This window comes from Megascapheus bottae, chromosome 2, assembly GCF_031878675.1.
Source record: "Megascapheus bottae isolate mThoBot1 chromosome 2, mThoBot2.hap1, whole genome shotgun sequence".
Taxonomy (NCBI): Eukaryota; Metazoa; Chordata; class Mammalia; order Rodentia; family Geomyidae; genus Megascapheus; species Megascapheus bottae.
In genome coordinates, this window is record NC_143510.1 from 68,983,203 (window position 1) to 68,996,475 (window position 13,273).

At 35.6% G+C, this 13,273-nt stretch overlaps 1 protein-coding gene across 16 annotated transcripts in view; it reads right to left on the bottom strand.

Annotated features, from left to right (window-relative positions):
• Window positions 1-892: 892 nt before the first annotated feature.
• Window positions 893-13,273, bottom strand: part of Ppfia2 (PPFI scaffold protein A2) — a 295,042-nt gene continuing 282,661 nt past the window's right edge. For 10 of the 16 annotated variants that reach the window (XM_090328319.1, XM_090328318.1, XM_090328316.1 and 7 more), the window contains 5 exons: window positions 10,281-10,456; window positions 9,088-9,156; window positions 5,401-5,560; window positions 4,163-4,254; window positions 893-2,290 (listed from right to left, as the gene is read on the bottom strand). In XM_090328319.1, the coding sequence (XP_090184445.1) occupies window positions 4,196-4,254; window positions 5,401-5,560; window positions 9,088-9,156; window positions 10,281-10,456 (464 nt within the window). In that variant the 3' untranslated portion in view covers window positions 893-2,290; window positions 4,163-4,195. The remainder of the gene's footprint in view (window positions 2,291-4,162; window positions 4,255-5,400; window positions 5,561-9,087; window positions 9,157-10,280; window positions 10,457-13,273) is intronic. The other 6 variants (XM_090328326.1, XM_090328325.1, XM_090328322.1 and 3 more) reach the window with 1 other exon arrangement.

The following is a 13,273-nucleotide window of genomic DNA, read 5'->3' on the forward strand; positions in this document are numbered from 1 at the left end:
TGTGTGTGTGTGAGAGAGAGAGAGAGAGAGAGAGAGAGAGAGAGAGAGAGAAGAGAGTGAGAGAGAGAGAGAAGAGAGAGAGAGAGAGAGAGAGAGAGAGAGAGAGAGAGAGAGAGAGAGAGAGAGAATGAGGCGCCAGAGTCTCATGTGTCATTTGCTTTCATGCTAATAGTTGACTATTTTTCTTCACTACCTGTTTCCCACCATTACTTTCCGAAATGTGTACCAGAGGCCCAAAGCAATGTTTCTCCTGATTTTAGACCTGATTCTCCCAAATTGTGAGATAAATAAGCACCCTGTGTCTGTGTGTGTCGGTGTGTCTGTCTGTGTGTCTGTCTATGTCTTTTGCTCTCCTCTCACTCTTATTTTTGTTAGCTTTGGGACATTAATTCAGGGCCTGGGCGCTCAAGGCTAGCACTCTACCACATTGAGCCACAGCTCCACTTTGGATGTTCTGGTGGTTAATTGGAGATAAGTGTCTCAAGAAATCCCTGGCTTCAAACCATGATCCTCAGATTTCAGCCTCCTGTATAGCTAGGATTACTGGTATGAGCCACCAGACAAAACTTTTCTCTTCATAAAGTAATTATCACAAGTAATTTCATTATAGCAGCAGAAAGCTGATTAACTCACTGGTATATTATCAGTAAATATGTATCTGTTTTTAGACATTTTAATGTCATACCCTCTATCATTTATTTCAATAATATGAATCAAGATTCCCATTTCAGCCCAGCTTAGAGAGCTGTGTAACTTACAAAAGCTAGCTAAGTACTCCCTCTAGTGGTGAACTTGCTTTAGAAACTAAATAAATGAAAATAATATTTTCATTACAGTCCAAGGAATTTGTTATTGTTGTTGTTACTAGAAAACAAAGCTTAAACATCGAGGTGGAAGTATTTTTTATTGACAATGGAGAGGATTTTTGTTACCATTATCTTTGATGGAATCTGTTAAAACAAAAATAGACATCAAAACAAGTGTAATGTACGTGCAAACAGAGCAAATTAAAATACAAAAAGAAAGTACTAACAACAGGTCTTGCGCTTAATAAGAATCAAGCAGCAGAGAATCAGCAGTTAGATAAATGGAATTATTAAATAGGCTTTACTTTAAAATTCCCCAGATAAACAAGAATAATCAACAGTAACACCACCAAATAAATCCACAGGGAAGAGATCACTCTTCTATACTTTGTATACACTATATACGTTAGTCATTCTGTCTTTCCTTTATTTCCTCTGATAAAACTGACTTCAGGGAAGTCACCAAAAGGCCATTTCGGCTAAAGGCTTATAACATTGGGCATGAATCTGGCTAATGCCCTGTTACACTGATAAAAAGGAAGGAAGGGTTAGGGTACTCTTTTTGACCCCTAAGTGGAAATGAGCCTGAGACTCTTAAGTGATTGATGTTTAATGTCCAGTGTTGGCTGGCAATTCAAGGTGTATGAACATGTAGTTCTTAGCAAAAGATTTTTTTCTTGATCCATCCACAGGCAACAAGAGGCGATCATGTTTTTCTTTTAAATATAAATTTTCTAAAACAATTGTTTTTGACTCTTGTAAACAGTTGGCTTGTTTTGTTCTGAAAAGGAGATAAAGCCATCACAGTGCTACTTTTAAAGATAGAAGAAGGAGGGCATACCTGATTGCCTTTAAAGGTCTTTTTTTTTTGGCTCCAGTGCCAGGTAAAATCATTCTTGTTTTTCCTTTGTTCATGATCAGAGGCAGGTATTCAGCTTTAAATATTGACAGATTGAAGGAGAACCACATTGAAGCATGAACATGCTTCAAGAAAACATACCGATTTGACACATTACAGTTCAAAAACTTGTAAAAAGGGTGGCATGGTAAAATACAAACAGTACTTGGAATTGTCAAATGTTTGCACTCCAGACTCCATGAACCATATAGTTTATTTTTTAAAAAAATCATATTTATATCCATTTACAGAAGACTTACACATTTAAAAAGAAATACACAGCAGTACATAAATGTCTAGTATATTACATCATGAAAAACAGGTGGCTTAGTTTCATAAAAGCATCTGTTGTGCAGAGTTGACAATGTGGATGAGGCTTATTATTCAAATGACTTAAGTGTTTTATTACAATGGTAGTAAACTAATCAAACTTAAACGTTAGACTCCCCTCCATCGTGTTTTTAGCTTTTCACAAACCATCACTTGTCGTTATTTCCTTTGAAGTGGGTCTTCACACAGGTTTTTTCACTGCTCGACTTCTTAGATGGTAGTGCACTTTAGGTAGAGTAGACTGAAAAGACGACATCTAAAACGGGTAATGGATATTGTTAATATGCCTCAGGACACACTGGATTAGTTCCAACCCACTGCTCTGTAGTCTACCTTCATGCAGCCTGCCTGCTCTTGTCCTAAACAATGCTGAAAAGGAAAATCATCCGGGGTGTAATCAATAAGGGTAGAAAGGCCCATTTGCTCTTCATATTTGCACAGTATTGCTGAATAAATGCCAGGACTTATTTGACTTTGAGGAAAGTTATGGTAGTCATATAAACAAAGCTAGTCTCACAGAATGTCAGCATGCCTTCTAAAGATTTCACAATTTGCTCATTAAGAAGTCAGCACAATTGGACTATCCCGTCAGAATAGTCTGGTTTATATATTTTAGGTCTCTTAAAAAGGCAATTCTGTTTATTTGTAAACAAAACAGAATGTATTTCAAAGATTGTGCAACTAATATAGGATCACAAATGTTTTCCCGTCAGTGTGGAGAGGAACCTCCGTACTTAGCCTTACCCTTCCAGTGATCAACGAGGGGATAGTAATTCATAGATTACTTTAAATAACAAAAGAGCTAAAGTCCCACCCAAATTAGTTGTCCTAATGTTACTTATTATAGATAAATATTGTTATTTCTTCAAAAAGTAGGAAAACTAGTTAAAAAGTAGGAAATATGAATTAGAATGCCATGCACAAAAAAAAATAGATTGCAAGTAATTGGAGAAGAATTCTATCCATCAGTCAAGAAGCTAAGAAGCAAGCACTGTTGGCCATACTACTCATTAATAACTTTTTATTCAGTTTTCTTGAGAAAAAATATTATATGTACATCCTAACATATATCATAATTGAAAATTTAATGTTGGGGACGAACTTTCTGAAATTAACTCTTTCCTAGGGATGCTTTTTGAGTTTCATTTTTTTTACCAGTTACCACATGTGGATGAAGGATCAACTATAAACTACGTGGAGCTTTTCATTCCAGGGGTTAAACAAGGCAAGCTCTTCTTTCCTCTCTGTGCACACATTTGGTTCTAAAGATTGTTTCAAAAGTACTTTTCCAAAAGATTAACTCACTGAAAATCCAAGGATATTGGTACAGCTGATTCTAGGTGAAATTATTGTTGAACATTTGACATTTATAAGTCCAGGAAAACACAGTTTTGCTCACCTGACATGGTCAGTACAGTTGCCATTTTGTATGGATTTGAGTGTGCTTTCCATTGGTTAGAATTTTTCATACGCAAAAACCTTATATTTTATGATTAAATAGCTGAGTTTTCCTATTGTCCCTATCTTTCATTCTTATGCAATAAGTTTTGTTCCCCGGAAAGTAAAAACGAAAAGTTAGAAAAAAAATCTTTTCAGGGCCGGGAGTTTGGCCTAGTGGTTAAAGTGTTTGCCTAGCATGCATGAAGACCTGGGGTCGATTCCTCGGTACCACATACATAGAAAAAAACCGGAAGTGGTGCTGAGGCTCAAGTGGTAGAGCTCTAGCCTTGAGAAAGTCCAAGGACAGTGCTCAGGCCCTGAGCTCAAGCCCAGGACTGGCAAAAAAAAAATCTTTTCAAAAAAGGTAAAATATATACATATATGTATATATATATATATATATATATATGGTAACAACCAATGATGGGTAATTATGGAATGACAGGCCTCCAATTGTTAGTATCCAAGTCCGTTGCTGACAGAGGGTGTAGGGAAATCTAGATGAGCAGTTACAGTCTCCAGACCATGCCCTTTCCCCCCTTTAGCAGTGGAAAGGGCTGATGGCACCTCTGTCCTGCTAGACTATGCAAACGCATGGGGCATATTTACTAGTTTAAGTAGGTTCCAGGGATTTTTGATTGTTGTTGTCATTAGTTCGTTGTTTGTCAGTCAAAGGGAAACTACTCACAGCAGGTCAGTGCTGCCTCCTTTGAGTGTCTTGTCAACATGAATATGTGCGAACAGTGGAGTTGTCTAACCTCTGCAGTCTTGAAGAAGCAACTGCAAATGGAGAAAAGGGCTTTAGACGTTCTTGGATGATAGAACACGAGAGTTCAGATGAGAAAGATTTATTTCCCTGCATAGAGGGATGTTGAGTCTATCAGTACACTGGCTTCTTTCTCATGGAAGCCACTCATCCTCTCAACCCAGTAATGAATGAAAATGTATCCCAATTTCATGTCACTTGAGCTTTTGAATGGCTTTGTGCTACCCTTCTTAAAGTTCATAACAAAAACAGCGTCTTGTGCTACTTTGTGTTGAGAAGATGGCTGCTCAAGAATTTGGCACGATAGATTGCATTTTTCTCCAAAGATTGACAAACTTCTGTTCTAATTTTAATCATGCTAAATTCCTCATGAATTTAGAAGAAGCTACAAGAAATGTAGATCAGAGATCACAATTTATGTTGAAAATATTTTTAAGAGCCATAATAGCTATTTATTAACAAAACAAATCAATATTTCTAGATGAATATCTTAATGGGAGTAGGACTATTTTTTGTTGATGATTACCAAAGACAGGTCATTTTAGAATCACTCTTTCAAATTTGTAAAAAGGACTGATTTTTACTTTGTGAATGGTATAAAAGTCTAATGTCCACCAAAGGAAATACAAATAGGAAACTGTTGTTGGATTTTCACTTAATTTTCTTTTCATTGCAACACTTGTTTATTTAAAGCCTTCTGTCTTTGGCAGAGGTAAACATGTCTAATGAGTCTAAATTTATAAGATTAAATATAAAACTTGCAGTATTGTAACATGGATGTCAATGGACTAATATTTTTTATTAAAGTCATTTAGACCATACACAGGCTCTATCTTAAGTTATTCACATTGGGAATAGCAGAGTAAAGGAATAAAAACAACAAGGGTGCCCCTTGTCATTGCTAGAAGTGGACATTAGCCAAATTGTTCTCTTTAGGATGCTGATAAACTACTTTTAACAGGTGAATAGAATGCCAAGTGTAAATGTTCATGCAGTTTATAAATGGGATTGGGTTTTGATGAAAGCAAAGTAAATTTCAAGCAGAGCAGACCAGGTGAGGAGAAGAATCAATCCCAGGAAGCAAGGCAGAGTCAGAGAACAACATTAGTTTTGTTAAACGCGCTTTCTCCTATATAAGCAAAACCGCAGAAGTACTGTACCATCTGTTGCCATTTTCCTTGACTGCCCAGATGTGGTGGTCAGCCTAAAACCAGCTGGCAGTGTTTCCGAAGACCCAGGCATCATGCTGATTCCGTGCACTTCACGAGGAGGAAACTGTCTTCTCCAGGTCGAACCACGTCTGAAATTCTTGTCATCACTCTGCCAGTTAAGAGTGTATGTGTGTAGTATATATATATATATATATATATATATATATATATATATATATATATATATATGGAGAGAGAGAGAGAGAGGAGTTATAATTTGATGTAACAAAACTAAAGTAGTCCAGGTACAAAACACTGTACTTAGAAGCCTGTGACATTTTCCATTTTCATTCAACTTTTATGCTGTGATTTGTCTCAAATCATAGCATTTTGATTACAAAATGAACACATAGGAGATTGGAAACAAAAATATTTTCATAAAATGTTGAATTTGATTTCATATGTAAGGGTTGGCATCCTTAAACATTCTTGGAAAACCTGAAAGTTTTCCAAAGTTGGATTTTTTTTAAAAAAAGGAACAGAGTTATACTTCTTGCCAACTGTTTGGTATCAGGTGATAAGATGATAGGCTTAATTGAAGCCTATGTTAGATGAACTGTGTTTTATTTGTACACTTTGTAAATGCTATTTTCATGTGCACATGACATGTATATTGTGGGAAATACCTATTTGCGATAGGGTGACTAAGATGCGAAATTCTAAATTCTCTTCTGTGTTAAGGAAATAGCTAGATTTGCAACTGCTAGACTTGAGTGAAGAATCACCTTGTAATTTGTCAAAAAAATTCTTTGCAATCGTGGATTCACTCTTTTAATAACATGTGCAATTTTAAGTCCACTAAAACACATAATGTATAACCTTATTAGTCAAGGAATTCTGGTACTCACTCTGTTATACCTTACAAAAGCAATCTCTTATTTCTTATTATGTACATAAAAATAACTATATAGAGGCAATTATGTCCTTTTAAGTTCCTAAAACGCAGTATGTAATTTAGCACTTAACTTGTATCTTTTTTTGTGGGTCATGGGGCTTGAACTTGGCCTGGGCACTGTCCCTGAGCTATTCAGCTCAAGGCTACCACCCAACCCTTGAGCCAAGCCCCACTTCCCATTTTCTAGTGGTTAATTGGAGATAAGTGTCTCAGGTCCTTTGGTGGCAGGTCTGGCTTTGAACCTTGATCCTCAGATCGCAGCTTCATGAGTAGCTAAGATTACAGGCACCTGGCTTCTATTTTTCTATGGGTTTAATCCTAAAGATAATATTAATCTTTCCACATCTTGTTGTTTAGAATTGTTACATTTCTCCCATAGGGCAGCAATTTTTTTGATATCCAGAAGTCAGATTCAAGTAAGCTGTGTTTGCCTTGCTCTCGCAAATGATTTCACTTGGGTAACTTAGACTAATCAGCTGATATTTGGCTCAAATTATTGTCATAAATGAATAATGGTATTTCTCATAGGCTGTCAATGACAGCGACATTTGAAATCAATCTGAGCAAGATAAATTTTAGATGATTAGATATAACTACTGCTTGAATTTCTGTTATTAGTCTTAAATTTTGTCTGGGGGAAACACTCTTATGGTAAACCATTTGCCTGGATTGGACAGGCCCAAGGTTTGACAATGTAAATTTTCTTTATATTTGACAATGATTTCATAAGTTTAACAGTTGTCTGCTATCCTCAACTGCTGTGCTTTCATATAATTCCAGACATCCAGACACTGTATATGTAGAAAACAAAGAGAATTTTAAAGTATGGCCTTCTCTGACTTTTTTGCACTTGGAGAAGTTATTTCAGTTAGCCTTTGTAATCATGTGTCTCACAAAACTCTACGTCACATTATTTGTCCATGTAATGCTGATCATACATGAGATAAAAGTGGAAAAAATAATAAGTTGTGAGTTTGAATTACAAATGCAATGTAGCTACTGAGCTATGACATCATAGGCAAAACATCTTTCTAAGATTAGAAGATATCTTTTAATCGAATTCAAAGTCTATAAAGCACATTAACTCTTTTCAAATTACTCTAATAGAATTTGGGTGTGCTCATCAAATCTATTATGATTTTAAACAAATTGTTTTACTATATAGGCTTGTAATAAGAAAATGTGGGAAAAAAATTAAAAAAAGATACTATAGGGTTTGAATAATGGATTCATATTTTATACTTTTAAAAATACGGGGAGAAAAGGACAGGTACCAGTGGCTTGTGTCTGTTATCCTGGCTAGTGGGGAGACTGAGGTCAGTGGATGGTGGTTCAAGGGCAGTCAGAACACAAAAATGAGTGACACCCATTCTCCAGTCATAGCTGGATCCAGTGTTGTCAGCCCGTCATCCTAACTTACAATGGATTCTGACACTGGAAATATCATGGATCCAAGCCAGCTAGGGTGAAAAAGTCCACGTGACTCCATTTTCACAGTGAAGCCAGGTGCCGTGGAAAAATACCAGTGATCACAGCAACAACAGAATGTCTAAAGTAGGTCAATGACAACTCACATCCATGCCTAATCAGGAAACAAGACCCTGTGTCAAAGACAACTAGTGAAAAAGATGGAGTTATGGCTCAGATTTTATGGCACATGCTAAGCAAGCAGAAGCGTTCTAAGTTCCCCAATACTGCCCAAATCCCAAATAAATATGAAAGGAGGGAGAGTGTTTAAAGAATAGTGACGTCCTAGTTAATAGACCCTTCTATTTCTTTATTACAGGTGGCAAAGCCTTCGCTCACTTAGGGTAGTGCCTATACCAAAACAGGTCTTTAAGAACCAGCCACCTTCTAAAAGGTCGCAGTACAGTAGATCTTTAGTGCATTTTACTAACATATCTTCAAGTAAGAATAATTATATTCAGAAGTATAGAAACTTATAAAGCTGCCTTTTGGAATTAACGTGAAGCCGTTTTATAATTTTTAAGATTAAATGCATTAAAGTGTTAACTGGACTTTAAACAACATTGATTAGTATCCTGATTGTATTAATTTATTTGAAGTTAGCTATGGTCAACATTACAGAGCTTTTCTGTTAAATTCCACAAAGGACAGAATGGATTTTATAATATGGAAATCATTTGCCATGCCCATTTGTATACAGAATTATTAAAATATCATTTAAATGGCTTGTCTTAAAGTTAAGAAACACTCGCACTTTGTACCACAAACATGTGCTTCTCTGTATTTTCCACAACATAAAAAGGCTCCCTGTCTTCTTCTTCCAGTAAGATCATATTAAAAAAACACCTGTGGCTATGAAATTATCTGTCAGTGCAGCTTTCTGGTCTCTCTTATGTTCATTCATCTCAGGAGCTTTCTTACATGTTCTTGATTTCCAAATAATTTAAACATATATATACATATATCATATATATGGATTCATACCCCTTTTTATAAGTTTCATATGTAATGCTTACACAGTTTTAAATGATGTTCAATGTTTTATAATCACTGTTTATGAAAGAATCATTGAATTATTCTTCATGGTATTTGTAAATACTGAAATGATAATACAGACAATTATATAAATTTCAAAAATCAAAGAACCATCACTTAATAGTTTTAAATATTCATAGGCAAAATTCTAGATCATACTAAATATTTGGTTAATTCCCCAGTACTTTTGCAAACACTGTTCTTTTCTAGTCTCCTTTAAATGCTAGCTAAGGACTTACTTCATCCAGTCGCCGTTCTGTTCCCAGAGCCAAGAGGTTATTGTACTCCCGTTCAAGAATTTGTCTTGCCTGTTGGTACAAAATTATAGTTACCATCACTACATAAACACTTCATGTTGAAAGAAATTATACTCATCTGTGAATGCATAACAAGGCATGTGTTAGTTACATGGTCTTAAGGATTTTGGTTCTGCATCTCTACCGTTCATTGTCAGTGTTTATCTAGAACTATATTCCTGTGTTTGTGACAGTACAGAGATAGCCTCACATAAATGTCAGGTTGAGAGTACCTGACTCCAACATTCATATTTAATTCCAGTTAAGTATTTCAAATAGAAACTTTAAAATGATATACATTAAGGGATTTTACTTTTAATTTATGTGAAACTCTGATGACTAAATAATTATCCAGGTTTGGGAATCAATGGCACACTAAAAGTTAATTGTCTGTATAATTCAGATATTTAAAGTAGAGAGACATACAATTCAGAGAGGCAAAAGGCCATCTGGTAGAGATATTGTTTGGGGGAGTCTGGTAGTCAGAAGGGACAAAGTTGGGCTTCATGACCTTGAATTCACTTTTAATTTTGATGATTTTTGTTTTAGCTAGAAATCCAGTCATTTGGATTTCAAACTCTGCTGACACATTTCAAAGAGGGAGCTAACCTTCATTAACACATTGTATTTAGTGAAATAGGCCAGACACAGGAAGACAAGTACCATAGGATCTCATTAAGATGTGGAATCTGTAAGAGCCGATCTCACAGAAAGTGAGAACAGAATGAGAGTTAACAGAGTTCGGTGGTGGGGAGTGGTGGATAATCTAGGAAGATTGATTGATGAGTAGTAGGTTACAAATTAACTAGTAGTGAGAAGTTCTCATGTGCTATTCCACAATAAGGAGACTACTGATAATGTTCTGTGCATTACTAAAAAGCTAGAAAGAAAGGGTCTATAAATTGTTGACAATATGGTAATACATGTGTTTACCCTTAATTTTTAACAGTAAAGAAGTTATTCATCTATTGTAATATTATATTGCTAATATGTTTCTTTATGACTTTATGTGCCAGTTAAGAATAAATCCTATTAGAAAAAGAATAAATCCACAATCTTATACATTGTGACATATTGTTTTTGTTTGTGACTATATAAGCTCAGACCTAGTTAATCTACAGCATGGAAAATCTTACCTGGGTGTTCTGTGTTGGAATCTGTAATAATAAAGCTAAGCTGCTGTAATCAAAGTTTTCATCCAGTGCTATGAGTGAGCCATGTACACCACTCTCAAGAATATTATTTGCATACTCTCGAAGTCCAATTGCTTGAATCCAGCGAATAACTCGATCATTACTCCATACCAAAACATCTAGGGAAATGGACAGGTCATGTTAGGCCGCAGGACTTTTGCAACAGAAACAGAATCGCTGGCTAAAATGAGCTGTCAGTACTGGCCACATCACATTTTTGTTGACTGATAAACTCCCTTTTGTATTTGAGTCCTTTTTGTTGGATGTATATGCTTTTCTGATGACTAGCTATTTATACATTACGTCTAGAAAGAAGCTGTCATTTTCAGAATGGTTCTTATCACTTTCCTCACAATTTTCATGCTAGAGCTGTGTGGCTATGTCTGCAGTTTAGAATTTGTACCACCAGGTGGAGATACTTCTTATCAATGCCTTAAAACACAAAGACACCTCCCCCCCACATAGGCATATAACAGAGCAAATCAGATTTCAGTACTATCCTGAATCAAAACTGTAAAACAACTACTATTTAAATATTGCGTTATTTTAACCTGGAATTATCTGTATGTATGTGTTTATATACATATATGTACATATATACACAGTAGATTCTTATCTATGCCAAAGAAGAGGCAAGGACAGAGAAGAGGCAGATAGGGATTCCTCTTCACAGCTGCCAGAAGGTACCAACCTGCAAGCTCACTGACCACATGCTTCCCTGTGGTATCACTGTAATTCAGGACATTTCTATTGATTATGCCTCACAGTTTGTGGTGCTTTCTTTTTTTATTTTCTGTTTCTATTTTTTTTTGTAATTAGTAGAGGGGTTACAGTTATATTCGCCAGATAGTAGGTGCATTACTTTACATTGATACTCCTTCTCATGTTTTTGTCCCCAGTTTGTGGTGCTTTCTGTTATAGCAGCCCAACAACTTGTGACGTGTGTACCTTACCTTAATTCTAATTAGGAAGTCAGATTTTACTCTACATATTAGATGCATACAAATTGCTTTAATTATAAAATGCTCAACTTTTGGTTATGCATTTCCTGCTTTAAGGTATTGTTTAATATAGAAAGGAATTATAGGAACTTTAGTGAGTATATGCATTAATATCTCCTTTATGCTCTTTTTTCATATTCTTGCATTAAGGGGTATCCGTTGTACCATGTGTTAATACACTTTCATTTATAATTATTTCTCAGATATCTAAGTTTAACTCTATCATAAAGGTAAATTGAAGGCACAAGGCAAAGAGAATTGCCTTTTCTCTCATTTTTCCTATGACTTAATATTGTGTTTATGAAAAGTTTATTCCATTTCTCTATTAGGTTGCAAGTTTTTAGAATTAATATTATTCTTTTATTAGTAATATTTAAAGTTTACAATATGTTGTCATCACACACACACACACATACACACACACACACACACACACACACATATATATATATATATATATATATATATATATATATGCTTTAAAAATAACATTTCTGCCTGGCCCTGATGGCTCTTAGCTACTCAGAAGGCTTGATCAGAGGATCAAGGTTCAAAGCCATCCCAGGCACAAAAGGACCTGAGACTCTTATCTCCAATTAACCTCTAGAAAATGAAAAGTGGGGCTTGGCTCAAGGGTAGGGTGGTAGCCTTGAGCTAAAGAGCTCAGAGACAGTCCCCAGGCCCAGGGGTAGGGTGGTAGCCTTGAGCTGAAGAGCTTAGGGACAGTGCCCAGACTGAGTTCAAGCCCCGTACCCCCCAGACCCCCGACCAAAAATCAAAACCATTTCTTACATAATGCAAAAACTTCAAACAACTGAATTTCATTTATTCATTTCTTGCCTTTTGAAAAATACTTGCTATAGATTTTAATTCTAGGTAAAATTTAAATACTGCTGGTATTATTATTTTGAATGTTACCTATACATTCAAGTTCTTCTCTGTTCTGTCTACGTGTATCTATTGTACTTCTTCTTTTTTTTTTTTGCCAGTCTTGGGCTTTAGCTCAGGACCTGAGCACTGTTCTTGGACTTTCTCAAGGTTAGAGCTCTACCACTTGAGCCTAAGCACCACTTCCAGCTTTTTTCTATGCATGTGGTACCAAGGAATCGAACCCAGGTCTTTGTGCATGCTAGGCAAGCACTCTACCACTAGGCCAAACTCCCGGCCCTATTGTACTTCTGTTATCAATTTTTTTCTATTTTCATTGGATGTTCTATTATTTCTTTTGTATTTTGTATTTGTATCTCTTCTTTCCCTATCTTGATATTCACTGAGTTTCTGTAATTTGTATCCAATTCTTTTATTCATTTGCTTTTCTTTTTTGTTTTTCTGCCAGGCCTGGCTTGAACTCAGGGCCTGAGCAATATCCTTTGGCTTTCTCAAGGCTAGAACTCTACCATTTGAGCTACAGTACCACTTGCAGCTTTTTCTATGTATGTGGTACCAAGGAATCGAATCCACTAGGCCCTCATTCATTAACAGTTATGTTCCATCATTACCTTTTAAAATACTGCTTCCTTCCTCTTCTTGCTTGCCTATATTTTAGAGAGTCTCCTTTGTAGACTCTAAATTCTAGACTCTTTATAATAGACTGCTTTATATGATTCATCTTTTTATTTCTTTTCAGATTTCAGATGAGATAGTTCTCATATATACTTCTATTGATGAGTTGTTTGGGACAGAGGTTTAACCTCAAGGCTTCATAAATGCTACACAGGGTTTCTAGGATTGTTCTTGGTACTCAGCCTATGGAGTTTCTGTTAATTTTAATACTGGACAATTCTATTACATGAAAATTCCTATTGAGTGATCTTGAGTGATATATATATATATATATAAAACTATATATTGAAATTTTCTGTTTTGATATTATTTTCCTTACGTACAAGTTCTAATTATTCCTAGGACTATTCTGGAAGAAAAAAAAAAAAACAG